General features: G+C 44.8%; 1 protein-coding gene across 1 annotated transcript in view; it reads right to left on the minus strand.

Annotated features, from left to right (window-relative positions):
• Window positions 1-14,589, minus strand: part of PAPOLA (poly(A) polymerase alpha) — a 1,404,594-nt gene extending 1,390,005 nt beyond the window's left edge. The window contains exons 1-2 of the mRNA XM_044073612.1: window positions 14,576-14,589; window positions 14,057-14,123 (exon numbers count right to left, since the gene is read on the minus strand). Coding sequence (XP_043929547.1) covers window positions 14,057-14,123; window positions 14,576-14,589 — 81 coding nt within the window. The remainder of the gene's footprint in view (window positions 1-14,056; window positions 14,124-14,575) is intronic.
• Window positions 14,590-18,021: the final 3,432 nt, after the last annotated feature.

The following is an 18,021-nucleotide window of genomic DNA, read 5'->3' on the forward strand; positions in this document are numbered from 1 at the left end:
AGAAATTAATGCAATGGCTTATCCATTTAGAATTGGTTTGTTTTGAAATGGCCTTCCCCTCTGCCCCTGCAGCAAATGCTACCAGCAATTGTTCAGATTTTCTTCGAGATTTAGTCCTGTCCAAGTAGAATCCAAGTTGTCTGTGCACATCCAAGGAATGCAAATGCAGAATCTGTTCCAGTTTGTTCTGTGGATTGGAAAAGAAGGCTGGCAAATGAATTGACTGATTAAGAGCCACACTGGAAACCACCTTGGGGATGAAGGATGGATTGGTCCTCAGAGATACCATGTCCACATGAAAGATGATGAAAGGCTCCACTGCCTTAAGGGCCTGTAATTCAGATACCCTTCTAGCTGAAGGTATTGCTAAAAGAAAGGCAGTCTTCCAAGAAAGAAATTTTAAGTCTGCATTAGCAGCTGGCTCGAAAGGAGGTAGACTGAGCTTCTCCAAAACAAAGTTAAGGTTCCGGGGTAGGAGCTCTCCTGGGTGGTCTCAAGGTCTTTGCCCCTCTGAAATGCTGCTTGAGCAGGGGATGAGAGATAAGAGGGGTAGTTCTGTGTTACAGTGAGCTGAAACAGCTGAAGCGTGGATTTTAATAGAGGAAAAAGACAGGCCCTTGTGAAGCATCTCAGTTAAGTATTGCAAAATCTGAGGTAAATTGGGCGCTGCTGTGCTCATCCCTAAAGACTGGTTCCAGGCACAGAATCTTTTCCATTTGTCAGCATAAGATTTTCTAGTACTAGGTCTTCTCGCCTCCAAGATGACATCCATCACAGGTTTGCTGAGGGATGTTGAGGGTGAATTTAAGTTATTAGCCAGGCTGCAAGATTCAATGTTGGAAGTTGAGGGTGCAGAATTAGGTTCTCCTGCCGAGACACAAAGGAAGGGGTCTGAGGCAGGTGCCATGGAGATATGACACGCACTGCGCAGGAGTGGGTATCAGTGTTGGCGTGGCCAGTCTGGAGCAATCAAAATCAATCTTGGTTTGTCCTGTGACTTTTAGCAGAACTTTGGAGAGCAGAAACAGAGGGGGAAAAGACGTAGACTGCTAACTTTTCCAGATGGACACAGCATCCTCTTTCCAGGCTTCTTTGCGAGGAGTCCTTGGGCAAAACTTGTCCAACTGGTAGTTCTGGAGGGAGGCAAATAGATCTATGTCTGGGCTCCCCCATTTGCTTGGCAACATGTTGAAAATCCTTTGTTCCAGTTTCCACTCATGTGGGTCCACATGATTTCTGCTTAGTCTGCCAGTGTATTAAATTTTTCTGGCAGGAATTGAGCTTGTAGGTGCACTTGGTAGCTCAAGGCAGTGTTCCACAATGTCATGGCTAGTCTGCAGAGGGGGGATAAGAATGTTTACCCCCCTGCTTGTTTATGTACCACATAACAGCGGTGTTGTCCGTCTTTACCATTAGTTGTCCTGGAAGAATGCAGTCCTTGAAAGCTGTCAGAACATTCTGTACAGCTAACATTTCTTTTTGATTGATATGTAGGTGCATTTGATTTGGGTTCCATTTGCCCTGAATGCACTTCCCTACCAGGTGAGCCCCCTATGCATAGTCTGATGCATCTGTAGTTAGGGTTTGGGCAGCAGGGGGTAGTGTGAATAGCAGTCCCTTGTTTTGGTGGCAGGCCTCTGCCCACCATAGGAATTCCAGGTGTAGGCAAGGTATGGTAGGAATTAGAAGTTATGTACCTACCATAACGTTCCATGTTAGTTGTCTTCTTCTCGCCTTCTTTCTTGCTGGATGGGTTCGGAGCCAATCCTCGGCTCCGACTCAGCCACTCTAAAAGCTCGAGAGCTAGTTCCACCGGCTCGAGGCTCCCCTATATCCCACAATGCTAGGCGGTAACTCCTCAGATCTCGTTTGAAAGCTAAGCCCAGCAAGGAAATTCCATAAAGGAACAGGATAACCCACCTCTATAAGCTGACTGTGAGGTGTCCTAACCTAACAGAGGAAATATATATAGAGGTGGGACGTGGGAAAAAGATAGAAAGGTCACAAAACAAACTCCTCTAGGTCTGTCCAGGCTAGGGGGAAAGAGGGTGGGACGCAAGAAAGAAGGCGAGAAGAAGACAACTAACATGGAACGTTATGGTAGGTACATAACTTCTAAATGTTAAGTTGTCTATCTTGCCTTCATTCTTGCTGGATGGGACCACGTCCCTAGCACCTTGTCCCGGGTGGCCTATCGGAACAGACTCTTGAGTACAGTGGAACCAAAGTTGGCTCTGTCTCTAGAGGCAAAGTCCAACTTATGAGAAATGAAGGTATGGGGAGAAGCCCAAGTAGCTGCAGAACAAATCAAATCAATAGGCAGCCTATCTTGGAAAGCTATAGATGTGGCTAAAGCTCTAGTTGAATGAGCCCTGGGTTTGGATGGCAACTGTTGATGTCTGATCTCATACACAAGGGTAATCAACGAAGTAAGCCATCTAGAGAGATACTTTAGAAACTGGAAGGCCCATTCTACCTTCTGCATAAGAAACAGTTGATCAGACTTCTTGAATTGTTTGGTCCTGTCTAAATAGTACCTAAGTTGGCGATGAACGTCAAAGCAATGTAATTTTTGTTCTGACCTGTTCGAATAATTAGGGAAGAACACAGGAAGACCAATGGTTTGATTCAAATTTGCCGGTGAAGCTACCTTAGGCAAAAAGGACGGGTTAGTACATAAGGACACCCTATCCTTATGAAACAAAAGATAAGGGGGTCGACTACACAGAGCATGGAGTTCAGAGACTGTTCTAGCTGAAGTGATAGCTACTAAAAAGAGTGTTTTCCAAGATAGTAACTTCACTGAACATGAAGCTGCAGGTTCAAAGGGGGGAAGAATTAAGGACACTAGAACCAAGTTGAGATCCCATAGAGGAGGAGGATCCTTGATAAGTGGTTTAAGGAGAAAAACTCCTTTTAAAAAGGCTTTGCAGAGTTTGTGAGACATAATGGAAGACTCTGAGACTCCAATATGAAAGTTAGATATAGCTGCCAACTGAACTTTGATGGTAGACGAAGACTAACCTGAGTGGAAAAGTTCAGCTAGAAAGTCCAAAACTGATTGAATGGAGGCAGTGAAAGGATCTATATCCTTTGACTGTGCCCAACAGGAAAAACGTATCCACTTACTATGATAAATCTTCCGAGTGGAAGATTTATGAGAGGCTATCAAAATATCTCGAACTGAGTGAGATATTAAAGGAAGCCTGGCTAGAGTTGGAATTGGAGAAACCACGCTGTAAGGTTTAGAGAAGGAAGGGAGTGGTGCAACTGACCTGACTGATGGGTCAAGAGGTCTGGAACTGGGTCCAGATGCCAAGGTTGCTCCAACAGATAACTGTGAAGAAATGGGAACCAAATCTGTCGAGGCCAGTAAGGGGCAATGAGGATCATGGAAGCTTTCTGAGCGATTGCTTTCTGAATTAGTTGAGATATCAGTGGGAAGGGAGGAAAGGCATACAGAAGTCCCCGGGGCCAATCGTGGACTAGAGCGTCTCTGCTGGGATGGCCTGGTTGGGGAAAGAGGGTGAAGAAATAGTCGCACTTGCTGTTTTGGGGAGTAGCAAAAAGGTCGCAGCAAGGCCGGCCCCACTTCTGAAAGACTTTCTCCAACACTGAATTTTTCAGAGACCACTCGTGAGGCATGAGAATAGCTCTGCTCAATTTGTCTGCAATCACATTGGACTTCCCGGGAATGTGCATTGCTAACAGAAACCGCTGAGAAGAGATCGCCCATTGCCACAGTCTGAGTGCCTCTCGACATAGGGGGTAAGATCTGGTTCCGCCTTGTTTGTTGATGTACCACACTACAGACATATTGTCTGTCTGAATTGCTATAGTTCCCCTTGGGAAGAGAGTCTTGTAAGGCTTGCAACGCTAGAAGCACTGCTCTCATCTCTAGGACATTTATGTGCAAGTGGCACTCGAAAGGTTGCCACATGCCTTGGACCGTCCTGCCCTGGTAATGCCCCCCCCACCCGATCAGGGAGGCGTCCGTTGTCAATGTAGCAACCGGAGGGGGAGGAACAAAGGGTCTCCCTAGGAAGAGCTGAGGAGATGTGATCCACCAAGAGAGATGATTCTTGCACGATTGTGTTATCCGAATAGAATGGGACATTGGAAGTCATTGGAAGGACCATTGTGTGAAGAGCATCCATTGTAAGATTCTCATATGGAAGCGAGCTAGTGGTAGGAGAGGGATGGCCGCCGCCATTATCCCTAAAACCTTCAGGATTAGTCTGACTTTGACTTGGCTGCTCTGTAAGACAAGAGAGACTTGTCTGTGTATGTCTGCTATTCTCTGCTCTGTGAGTCTGGCTGACATGGAGACTGTCTAGATTTGCGCCTATGAAGGTAATAACACGACAAGGCGACAAAACAGACTTTTCGTAATTTATTGAAATGCCCAGTGTTTGACATGTGCGTAAGGTGTAGTCTCTGGCAAGAAGGAGAAGATGCTTGGTGGGGGCTGTTAGGAGCCAGTCGTCTAAATATGGAAACACCTGGAATCGTTGTTGTCTCAGCTGAGAGGCGACCATTGCCATGCATTTGGTAAACACTCTGGGGGCTGTAGTGAGACCAAAGGGCAGGGCCCTGAACTGGAAATTACTGGTTCCCAGCCTGAAGCGGAGAAATCTCCTGGAGCGTCTGTTCATCCTGATGTGATAGTACGTGTCCTGGAGATCTACAGAGCACATCCAGTTGTCCTGACCCAAAAGGGGCAGAATGGACTGCAGCGTGACCATCCGAAATTTTGTTTTCTTGACAAACTTGTTCAAGTTGCTGAGATCCAAAATAAGTCTCCAGTCCCCGGTTTTCTTTGGAACCAAAAAGAATTTGGAGTAGATTCCGGATCCTTGTTGGTCTGCTGTAACTGGTTGAATAGCTCTTTGCTAGCAGCTTTGAAATTTCCAATGCTGCTTGTTCCCTTTGACTGGGTGGAACGTCTGGAAGGGATTTTCCGGACTGCTTTGGGATGCGAAGGAAAGGGATTTTGTAGCCTTCGGAAATGATAAGACTGTACCCATTTGTCTCGAGTAAGGGAAAGCCAGGCTTCTGGGTACAGAGATAACCTTCCCCAGACTGCCTCCGAAGGTGGGCAGTCGGGAAACACCTCAGGGATGCTGAAAGGGCTTGTCCGAGAAGGATTCTCGACTGCCCTGATTCTGCAGGCCCCCTCTGCCTCTGGGACGGCGTCTGTTACTATTGCTCCCCCCTCTGCCTCTAGGGGGGAAGTGACTCTGTGCGTCAGGCAAAGCTCCTTGTGGATGTTTGCGGAACCACATCTTTCCCCCTTCTGGCCTTTGGGGTAAGGCCTAGGAGTAGAAAAATGGACTCCGACGGCAGAGAGTTTTGCCATCAGTCTCGCACCTAGTCAGTGTTTCCTTCATTTGAGGACCAAAGAGGGGTGATCCATCAAAAGGGGAGTTAGTGAAGGACGCCTTGAAAGGGTCCGCAAAGTTACATAGCCGCATCCAGGCGTGCCGACTAAGGCCACACCTGTACCTGCCACTCTACTCGCTCCATCCGCCGCATATGAAAGGAGGCGCATGGAGGAGTTATAGAATTAAGGGTCGCCAGCTGAGAGTTCATCCTATCCTGAAAACACGCAGCTGTTGGGTCCTTTAACATTTCGCTCGCTTCCTTGAGCAAATCCCTCTGAAGACAAGTGAGATGACACAGGTAATTCAGCGAGCGCATAGTAAAGGTCGCTGACGAGAACATCCGCTTCCCGTACCTGTCCATAGTCCTAGACTCCTTGTTAGGAGGATGAACAGGCACCGAAGGATCAGCCAACTCCTTCATGGTGGCCGCAGCCACCACCATAGCATCAACAGAGACGCCTTTGGTTAAAAATTCTTTGTCCTTGGGGGCAGTAATAAATTTTGATGGTCTCCTGGGGGTGGGTTCCACTGAGTCAGGAGCCGTCCAGGCCTTCTTCGCCACCACTTGCATGAGGGGGTCAAAGGGAGGGGACACCCAGGAGGTGGAAGGGCGAGAGCCAAACGTCTCAAGATACACAGATTCATCCTCTGAAGTGTTGAGGGCTGGCCAATTCCCCCTCTGTTGTAAGATCGAGGATGTCTGCAAAAGAGACATCTTCAGAGGGGGAACGAGGGGAACCTTCAGAATCCTCTAAATCAGTGTCAGAGGTGACAGACTCAGGGGAGTCAATGTGCTTCCTCTTGCACTGCCTCTTCCTAGGGGGCTCTCCTACCGGGTCAGGAGAGGCCTCGGAAGAGGAGATCCCCACTGGGGATACTTGAGGAGCTGGCTCTCTACGATCCGGGATGAGAGAGTGAGCAGAAATCACCGGAGGCACCGTGGAGGGAGGGGCAGACGGAGCAGACTGTGGAGTTGAACCAGGTTCTAACACGCTCCTCATGACCTCGAAGGGACCCCTGTCAGGCAGAGCCAGATGTCTCCGCTCCGAAAAGCGGAAAACCTCCCCTGGCACCAACAGTGATGGCTCCGAAGCCGATGTCGGAGCCGAACTCACCAGCGCCGAAGCACCGAGAGGGAGAGTGGGGTCGGACAAGGGTCCGATGCCACTCACCCCCTCGGAGAAGACGAGGGAAGTCCGGTGCAGAGATTCTTCCAAGGAAGACATCGGAGCAGACGGTACCGAAGACACCGCTATCGGTTCCGACGCCACCACAGTCTCGGGTCCAAGCCGCCCCGGCTCCGAACTCAAAGGGTCAGAGGAGGAACATTCTGAGTGATGGGATTAGCCCTCGACTATTGAGTCGGACTTTGAAGCATCTGGGCCAGTGCCTCTGACTTAAGTCGACTCACTACCCTCTGAAGGTCATGATCTGATAGTCGACGACCTAGAGGAGTGAGATCTATGGCTCCGTTCAGACAGCAATGGTGATGCTGGAGCCGAATGAACGGAGCCGATAGATTGTGACCGGGACCTTTTTCTGGAGGTCGGTTCCGACAATCTGATCGGAGCCGACTCACCGGTGTCTTCCTCGGCTCAGAGAATCATCGGCTCCGGCCGGAGCCGATGTTCGAACAACCTTCGAAGCCCCAGAAGACGACTCCGATACCGGAGCCGAAGGTCTGGGAGGCTTCGAGGGTTTCCCCAAGGATTGAGTCGGGGGACCCTCAGGCTTCAATAAGCCCCTTAGAATGAACTTATTTTTACACTCCTGCAGGACTCTAGGGCTGAAACCATGGCAAACAGCACACGAGTCCTGCAGGTGCAAAGGTCCCAGGCAGTATACACAAGAAGTGTGACCGTCTGTCAGAGTCACACTTCTTACAGCCTGAGACCTTAGATTCCTTAGACATGCTAAGAAAAGTAGAGTAATCACTCACACACACACAGATTACCCTTAAATTAAAATAAACCAAATTAAACTAAATTAATTAATTTCCTCAGAAAAAAACCCAGACACTCCAACTACTAGGAAGGGAGGGATGAGGCCTAACAAGTTTAAGGAAAGAACTCTAAAAGTTCTTGGAAAAGCGAGGAGAACTTGGAAGGGGATGGTAAGAAACTACCTAAAAATGTTTTAAATACAGGAAAAATAACTTAAAGGGGTCTAATTTTTACAAAAGTTTAGTTAGAAACAACTAACCTGACGAGCCGGTTGAAGAGCACCTCGATAGCTGTAGTGGCAAACGAGATCTGGGGAGTTACCGCCTAGCATTGTGGGATATAGGGGAGCCTCGAGCCGGTGGAACTAGCTCTCGAGCTTTTAGAGTGGCCGAGTCAGAGCCGAGGATCGGCTCTGAACCCATCCAGCAAGAATGAAGGCGAGATAGACAACTTAACATTGTTTCCAGGCTGTGACAATGTTGACTCCATCAAGTACCACTGTATTTTCCTCATATGCAGTCTTGCATATGGAATTAGAAGACTGCAGGAGGCCATGAACCCCACGACTTGCAGTATTTGTCTTGCAGATAGCTGGATTTTTGTGGCCACTTGTGTGAAGTAAGTTACCAAATGACTTTGCTTATCTGGTGTGAGGAAAGCCATCTGGGCAGTTGTATTCAAGCTTGCACCCAGGAATGTAATCTGTTGACAGGGTACCAGTTGTGATTTCTTTTCATTTATGGTGCATCACAGACATGTTAGAACCCTTTTAACTAACACCAGATGATTTAGAAGTATGCCCTGGTTTTCTGCCCGAATTAGACAATCGTCCAGGTATGGATATATTTGAATATTTTTTTGCCCGCAAAATGTTATAACTGGAGCCGGGCACTTTGTGAATACCCTGGGTGCAGTAGACAAGCCAAAGGGCAGTGCAGAGAACTGATAATGCAAGTAGCCTGCTTTGAAACGTAGGTATCCTCTGCAAGATTCCTTGACTGGGATGTGCAGGTATGCTTCTTTTAAATCTAGAGTTACCAACCAGGCATCTTTGCCTAGCATAGAAAGTAACTGGTGAAGAGTCAGCATCTTGAATTTTGGAATGTCCAGAAAGGTGTTTAGAGTAGACAGGTCCTGAATTGGACGCCATGATTTATCTTTTCTGGGTACCAGAAAAAGCCTGGAATAGAAACCTTGTCCCTTTTCCTCTTCTTATACTGGTTGAATAGCTCCCATATTTAAGATGGAAAGTACTTGTTGAGCCTCTGCCCACTGATTTGGTGCCAGGTCTGGCCACCCATTTGGTGTTGGCAACATGTGGAAATGAAATCTGTATCCCTGGGACACTATTTAGGACCCATCTGTCCTGGGTTACGGGTTCCCAGTTGTTTGCATGAAGAGCAATCCCCCCCCCCAAAGGGGCGACTAAAAGGTAAGTGCTTGGTAATTTTAAAAGAAAGTCACTTAGACTGTTTACCATAGGGGGGGGTGTCTTGTTATTTCCAGATTTGGAAGTGGAGCCCCCCCCCCCCCCCCATTGCTTAGTTCTGAGAGTCCCCTGGGACTGAAACCTGGTGCTTTTGGTTTATCTGGTTTTGGCTTGAGAGGATCTGGAAGGAGCTGGAAAAGACCAATTCTTAGCAAGCCAGTGCCTACTAAATCTTGGAGGTTGCACTTAATCTTTAACAGTTTGCATAGACTTATCTTCCATTGGTTTTAGAACTTCTTCAGCCTTATTGCCAAACAGACTGCCCTGATTTAAAGGAGCATCCAAAAATTTCTCTAACATGATCAGGCAAAGATTGCTCCTTAAGGCCAAGCATGCCTTCTAAGCACAGACCCAGTAACAGCAGCCCTGCATCAGGCCTCCAAAGATTCAAAACCACATTGCAAAGTATGTTTTCCAACTTGTTCAGCAGAATGCAATAAATCCTGTATATCTTTATTTTCCACACAGTCAGGAATCCATTTTCTGTTTAAGCAGTCCAATAATATGCTGCTGATATTTTAACATATTAAATTGGCAGTTTAAAGCCCTGATTGCCAAGGTTGCAGAAGTATAAACCTTCTTACCCCATCTATACAGTGCCCTGGAGTCTCTATCGGAAGGGGTATGATTTTTAGCAGTCTAAGCCTTAATGCCCTTGGGCTCCTAAGAAAGGATTTCTGGATCTGCAACAGAATTTTTCAAAAGGAACTTGTGGGACTGAGGAACCCTGTAGTATCTGTCAGGTTTACTAGAAGCCGGAGGCAGGGAATCAGGGGCCATACTGGATTCCGAAAACACATACAATGTATAGTACAGGAGGTACAGCCAAGGGCCTATGCGGAGGTAGAAGGAAATCCCCAAGCCTCTTTTTTGAATCAGAAAATTCCTGACTTTCCCAGTGGAAATGCTCCCTGAAGGTATGTAAAAGTTTCCCCAAAAGAAAAATCCTCAGGAGGGGAAGCAGAGGGAATGGAATCCTCTACATCAGAATCCTCATAAGTAGATATGGACAAATCCAGGTCATTAGAAGAAACCGAAACCTGATCAGAAGGACCAATATCAAACTCAGCCCTAAGCCTTGGGGGGGTTGACTACCCACGGATTAGAGTAATTAGATCTTCAGCCATTTTGATAATTTGTTTTTTTTAGGCATAGGGGCCTAAACATGTGGCCTGGGCGTCGTTTTTTTAGACAGAGATTTAGGCCTTAGTAATGAAGGTGGAGTCTATTTAATATGCATGTCTGTAGGCCTTAATACACCCTCAGAAGCCGGTGCCCGCACAGCAGCTCCAAATCCATCAAAGGTAGAGACATCCGTGGGTTCCATAGGTGAAGCCTCTCTTGGCATACCAAGATGGGTCTCAGTAGAGGCCTGCGAATCAGAAGTAGCGCGTATCAGGGGCTGCGAAAGAGCCCGAGTACTGGCGACTGGCTTAGGAGAACGTCATCGGCAGTTTTGGACCCCGGCGGCCTCAGTCTATCTTTTTTTCGGAATCCCGGTAGTTGGATGGTTAACAGATATTTCTGGATAATTAAACCGATAAACAAAATATTTAGAGACAAAAATGTAGACTGATAGTGTGCCGATTAAAGCACAAAACCAACCGCAAGCTATGTCGTGGTCAAAGCCAGGCAAGGAATATAGTAAGAATGAAAATCTTTGTGGTACTTGCTTTCCACAAGTAATGCAATTATTAGCTTTTACTGACGTCGGTAAGGAGCAAGAAAAAGTTTCCCCAACGGGGTACTTATCTTTAAGTTGAAGACTTCGGCTCTGAAACTCAAAAATGAAAATTTTAGGAGTCGGCCGACCGGCACTTGAACTGCTTCTGCTTCGGGCACTGCATGGCAAGAAAGACTGATGTAATGGCGTCTGATGCATGTTTTATACCCCTGATGACCTGACGGCATGGAAGGAGAGACAGCAACAGATGCAGGACCCAAGACTTTGTTAATCAGGCCAACTGAGGGCAACCTGCCAGCAGATTACCCAAATGTAATGACTGCAACAGTGAAACACGAAGATCATCATGGAACGTGCACACTACGTTTGAAACAGAAGCAGCGCAAGTGGCAAAAGAAATGAGAAATAATAACCTTAGTATACTGGTGATCAGCGAGGCTAGGTGGAATGGATAAGGCCAGATAAGATTTGGTTCAGGAGAACTACTGCTGTTTTCAGGGCACGAGAAAGAAGTTGCACCACACACCTAAGGAGTGGCACTGATATTAGCCAAGAAAGCACAGGGAGCTCTAACTGGATGCAAAGCACATGGTCCTAGATTTGTCACAGCTTTTCAGAATTAAAAATCTTAGGATTAAAATGATCATACAATGTTGGGCACCTACTAATGATAGCAACGAGGGGATTAAGGAGGAATTATACAAAAGACTGCCAAGCACTGTACATAAATGCCTATGCTAGAACGCTGTGACAGTCATGAGAGACTACTGACAAGATTGGCAGTGACAACTGAGGCTAGAAGTATATCACGGGTAAACAGGCTCCTAAGTGAGATGAGTGAATGGGGAGAGGCTGGCTGACATGTATGCAACAGGAACCTTGGTCACAGGAGGGCGTTTCTTCCACCACAGGATACACAAAGCAACTTGGGTATAACTAGATTGCTTGACAAAGCACAGTGACCGGATACATACTGGGAAGAAGTTCTGGAGGAGTATTCAGGATGTGCATGTAAAGAGGTGCAGATATTGCTTCTGACCACCATCTTTTTCATAGCCCTCTTGAAACTTAAATTGAAAAAGATGGTGGTCAGAAGCAATATCTGCAAAGAGACCAACCACAAAGTTACAAAAGACAAAACAAAATGAATGAGTAAGATCATAAGATCTCGCACACTAACAAACTCCACGTTTTGCAGGGGTTGCTGGAGGAGTCCATACATGAAAAGTGGCAAGGTGTGAAAGTAATAGCATCATGTCAAGAAATACTGGGACCCAAAAAATATATCTACAAGGAATGGATCTCGCCAGAAACAAAAAAAAGTTGAAGGCGGCAGAAGTCAACAACCGTACAACTGCAGTAAAGGCCAAAGCACAATAGAAATATTCAGATGTGCCAAGTATTCAGATGCACAAAGCGCAGTGAAGTACATCAAAACAGACAGACTATACATAGTATTACTGACATCAGAAGCCAATGAAGCAGCCCACAAGGGAAACATGAAGTATCTGTATAATGCAATAAAGAAGCTTTCCAGAAGATACAGTAAACCAGAAAGACCTGTAAAAGATAAAGGGAGGAAAACAGCAGATGAGGAAAAGCAGAACAGATGGAGGGAATATTTTGAAGAGTTTTAAATAGACCAACATGAGTAAACCATCCTGAGACACTACCAGCAGATCAGGACCCAATGACTGATTATAGTATGCCCACAAAAGACGAAATATACATGGCCATAAACCAGCTGAAAAATGGCAAGTCTGCTGGTCCAGACAGCATCCTGGTAGAGGCACTAAAACCTGACAGACTAGTACAGAGATGCTCCACTCCCTTTTCTTTAAGGCTTTGGAAGAACAAGTTCAAACAGACTGTAAGGAGGGCTACCTCATTTAACTTCCCAAAAAGTGAACCTCAGGCTGTGTTCCAACTATATGGGTATAGTGCTGTTGTCCATATCAGGAAATGTTTTCAATAGAGTCCTCTAGAACAGAAAGAGATGCAGCTGATCCCCAGCTCTGAGACCACCAAGCTGGTTTTCACAAGAACATATCCTGCACAAATCAAAGTGCAACTCTGCGCATCATCCTGGAGCAGTGACTAGAGTGGACCTCACCCCTCTATATGAAATGTATCAATTATGAGAAGGCCTTTGACAGTGTAGACAGACTGTGGAAGATGCTGAGATATTACAGGGTACTCAAGAAGCTTACCAACATGTTTAGAAATTCTTACAAAGGGATGACATGCAGAGGGATTCATGGCAGACAGCTTACAGATACCTTTAAGGTGCAAACAATAATGAGGCAAGGACGCCTGTTGTCGCCTTTCCCGTTTCTCCTTGCAATGTACTGGATAGTGAAGACGTATACTGCCCAGAAACTAAACTACTTCCAGTAGACACCCTGGACTCTGACTATCCTGATTTCACTGATAGGTGTGAGACAGGAGGGGCCAAATGCAGAAAAGTCAAGGACTGTGGCAGAGAATTCTGCTCAATTAGGCCTCAACATTCATTGAGGAAAAATCAAGGTTTTCAAAATTAACATCACCAATTACTCTAGACAGTGAGGAAGTAGATAGATTTTATCTGGGTAGAACAGTTAACAGGCTTGGCGGCACAGACGCAGACAAACTAGACAGCCAGTCTTCCATTAATTGTCCATATCTCATTTTACTAAAAATAGCTTCAGTGCCAGTTTTCTTAAAGGGACCCAGCAGAATTGCATTGTGTGTGGAATGATATATTCTAAGGAAACTTGTCTGCCTAGAAATGGAAGATAAAAGCAGACCATAGATTTGCAGCCCAGAAGGTGCATTCGAGGGCAACAAGAAAGCACTGAAACTAGTCAATGCCCAAGCTGCTGTTTCCCTCCCAAAGGGCTCGAACGAACAGTAGCCTGTTCACATGTGTGGAGGGAAACAGACTTTGGAAAACAGGCCAACTGTTCTAGCCTTACAGTTAAAGGCTACCGCAGCAGCTAATAATGAACAACTGATTACTTTCTGATACTAAACTCCATCCTCCAAAAATCCAGTTTAGCAACTGGTGGGATGATCAGTGTGGTACAGTAATGAAGCACTGCCCAGCCTAAGACTTCAGCAATATTTCCCGCATGTCAGTTGCGACATGAGTCATTTAACTCCAGTGCCTCTATGCAAACAGAGGAGACTTTGTTCTGATGCTTCTAAAAAGACAGGTTAGTAATATTCTAAATTAACTGCAACAAGATTTAACAGCATAGGTTACAAATTGCACAGACAGACTTTGCTATACAAAATAACTTCAACATTAACAGTTCATAGCATAAACCACTGCCAGCTATTTAAGCACATCTTATTACTAAGACAACAAATACAATACCTGCAATTAGACTGAAAATGTTCTAAGGCGCTAATGAACTTTTCAGAAAAAAATCATGTGGATCCACTTTCATCCATGTACAATATACAGATGAACAATACAAAATGCTTCACGTTAAGACAAAGTTGTTTTAAATGAACCTAACACTTCAATGACTCCGTGTTTGACCGTGCTACACCAATATGTTGTTCTTACCTTGTTTACACTGATGTCTTTTATCCATTCCTTCACAAGATTATTCAGCTTTCCCAAAACCAAAATCCTGTTGACAAGGCATTTTTATTAAGTTAAAAAAAAAAAAAAATTAAATATATTAGCTTTTGCAAAATAATCACAAATTCAGTTTTTGTTATCACTACAGCAAGTTAACTTTTAAAATAACAATTAGCAAAGAAGGTAGTTATACAAATTGCATTTCTGAACAGTCTTGTCAGTGGAATACAGCCAACAAAAGGCAACACAAAACAAGTGACAATTCATTTACTGTTACAGTGCTCTGACTGCCTCACAAAAAAAAAAAAAAAAAAAACTGTACCATAAATATTTCAACCCCCCTATTCAAAAAGGGAAGCAGTTTAGACTGCTGCCACAAAGCATTTGGTTCTGCAGTTTAGTTTCTTCAATATGGACCTCCTGTGTGGAGTGCTTGGCTCTGCAGCTTACACAGAAGGTACCCAAGTTCATAAAACTAGAGTTTGCATGTTCCTGGTATACTTGTAGGTTTTCATTGTTACCTCCAGGTTCAAGCCACATCACAAATATATGCTTGTATGTAAAATGTCATATCAGTTGTTTGTAGAGATACGAGGCCATCCTGCAATGGAATGGGTTTGCTCATCCATGACTTAATTCCCTTTCTTATGCCCACAAAAAGCCATAAGGCTCCAGCATACACGCCAAAGACCCCCCCCCCCCAAAAAAAAAACAAATGAAGTAGATATATGAAAATTAAATGGTATCTTTGCCAAGCATCCAGAATTTCTGGCTTCTGACCAGACATGCAACTTCCAGTGGTTAAACACAACAATGCAATAAAATACAGTAGTACCCAATCCCTCCCCCAGACTGCTTTATGGGAACATTCCCTGAAGATTACTCAAGCTAGGTTCTGCAGAGCTTATCTGCCTACTGCCTTTGTGGAAATAGTGGAATACTGCAGTCATGCTTCTTACCATAAAATGACATCTGGCAACCTGCCAGCAGATTTTCCAAATGTAATGACTGCAACAGTGAAACACTAAGAACATCTCTGGATTCATTAACCTTTAAGGCCAAGATACCACACTTGCTGGATAAAACATACCCCCCAAAGCTACTTCTGCACCACCTCCTAGCCATAATACATACCTCTCTCATCCACCCCAACATTCTGGCAAATACAAAAGCACAATGTTAATAAAAAAAAAAAATACATCTTCCCCAAGAGAAAGACAGATGAACAGTGGTGGAATGACCACAAGACAACTCTCCAAGCAGACAAACTTTCCCATCTGCCAAAAACAGTCAGTACTTGGTAACCACTAAGACAGTCCTTCACAGACATTCATAGGTGCCTTGTTAAGTGAAACATCCTTGAACACTGCAACAACCAAGGAAAATCTACGCCTGGAATCAAATTTCTGTTAACAGCATTCACTGATGACCATGTTGCTGCTGCACAAATACCAAAAGACAAAAGCATGGAAAAAGGCTGTTAAGAAGACAGCTTAAGTCAAAATTTCACTCAACCAAGTCCTTCCCATAGTTTAGATAAATGGTAGGAATACAAACCCAGTGAGGCAGGAAAACTTTGGTTTATGAAAACTAGGGCAAAAAGGTTACAAAGGAAAAAGCTGTGAATCCTTTCAAAATGCTTTGGTCCTGTCTACGTAACACCTAAACTCTGTAGTCAGATGGTACAGCTCAACACAAACTGAATATTCATACAGTGCAGTCAGCATTTTATTTCCTGCAATCAAAATAATTTCTGCACAACAGTGGAAGCTGTACTAACTCATTATGGTTAAGGCAAGAAACACTTCTTGTGAAAAATTAAATGGCAAGTTGACACAAAAGGTCTGCAACTGAAATCCTCTCTGAAGTCACGGCTATCAGAAGCAGGTCTCAAGTCACAATTTATTAAATTCAGCCAATGCTGCTGGTACATATGGTGATGAGTTAGCTTCTCTGGTAAAAAATTATGTTGGGGAGAGTGGTCCAGCTTGACCACAGGAGACAGCATCCTCAAAAAAAAAAAAAAAAAAAAAAAAAAGTGTTTTAGGGGAAGCCACACAAGACATTCTGTGCAGTGCAAAAGTTGGATATGGTAGCCAAACAAAATTTGATTTAGGATCAAATTAAAAAAACTTCTGAAAGACTGAAGAACTATGGAAGCAGTTGCCAAATAAGGCTAAGTCATGATGTACAGCCTAAACACAATCTAGGCAGAGGACGTTTGAGATACTGAAGCTATCGACCACCCTACTTGCACAGGAAATGGAGGAAAAAAAACACCAAACATGAGGCTAGACAAGTGCATCCTTATTACATTTACTGGGTTCAAGGAATAGAAGGAAAAATGTTTGACTTTTGATGCTGGTCAGAAAGGGCAAACAGACTGCAAATTAGTTAACACCATTTCAAGAGCAGCATCCTTGGAAGTGGTCAGACAATTATCACTCAGACCAATTAGTAGTGGCACAATATGGAAATAAAGCCAACAACCCAGGAGTAAGCATCACAATTAGCAAATGGTGGGATGAAACCGCCCACTCTCAACCTTCTGAAGAGGCGGGAGGATGATCTTGCTTTGCCTTGTTAGTTGACATAGCACCCTACGGAATTATCAGGTACTCCAGGAGGCAGAATATCCTGTACAGCCAGGACAGGTCATAAAGATAACTAGCATATTTATAACTACCTGCAGGAATCACTCCTGGAGACGCCATGCTCACTAGACTTGTCTGCCCAGTGCAGTTCCCCCTCCCTCCAACCTTATGGAGGGGGCATCTACACAGACTGTGGCCAAAGCTGTAGGAATAATCAAAGGGTTGCTTCAAAGACTAAATTCATCAAGACAGACATCAACATACCCTGCAGACTGATAAATTTCTCTCAGGGAACGCAGGATATGACAACTGACAGGGCATCGTCTGCAAGACCTTGTATGTGTAGTCTGGTATAAAGCACTGGCATAAAGCACTGTGAACATCATGATCCCCATGACTACCAAAAGACCCAGATGTAATAATTTGTTGATGCTCAGCTCTCAAGGAAAAGACTGACTACAGGATATTCTAGACTCGATCCAGAAATAAACTCAGACCATTACAGAAAAGTGAAATCCTACAAATGCAATGTCCTGGGATTTCACACTGATCCTCATGCTAGAGGAATTATCAAAGACGACCTGAAGGCATCTACTCATCTTAACACAACCAGACAGTTAGTTATCCAGGTAGCGAAAAACTCGTGTCCCTTATGCAGAGGGAAGCTGTCACCACCACCAAGCATTCAGCAAACACCCAGGGGACAGAAATGAGAACAAATGGTAGGGGTCAAAAGTGTTTTTGATTGGTTTCTATTTTAAAGTACAGAAATCACCTGGCTGTATGCCTGTGTATGTGAAAATACACACTTGGTGTTGAAAAGGCACATGCAGTCTCCTGAAACACACGGAGAATGAACAGTATAAAGACCATGTGGATGGACGGACTTGAGATAAAAATGTTTATGTTGCTGAAGTCTAGTACTGGCCTTTAACTCCTTCTTGAGCAGTCAAAAATCTGGAACAAAGGCCCTCACCTTGATGGTCTGTTGGGAACTTTCTATTTTTTATGAGCACCAGCTGCATTTCCATCTCCTTCCTCCCCTGCACATTCTGACAAGGTGGCACCATCTGACAAAGATGGAGACAATCATGCCAATCTGGACTTACCAAGATGAAGCGCCTTTCTAACAAACTCCTTCACTTACCCCTCCAACGGTATTTGGACCACAGAACGGTGGAGTCTCCCAACTACTTTCAAGGAAAGAAAGTAGTAATGGGAGCCAAGACAGCAAGTCCCCTCCCTTTTTACAAGGAGCTCAGAACTCATGAAAATACCAAGACTTCTGTCACACAGTGACATAGGGATAACTATCAGATCTAGCTTGCTGCAGGCTCCTTAAGACTAAACCCA

This window comes from Protopterus annectens, chromosome 6.part0, assembly GCF_019279795.1.
Source record: "Protopterus annectens isolate FY-2018-M chromosome 6.part0, PAN1.0, whole genome shotgun sequence".
NCBI lineage: Eukaryota > Metazoa > Chordata > Ceratodontiformes > Protopteridae > Protopterus > Protopterus annectens.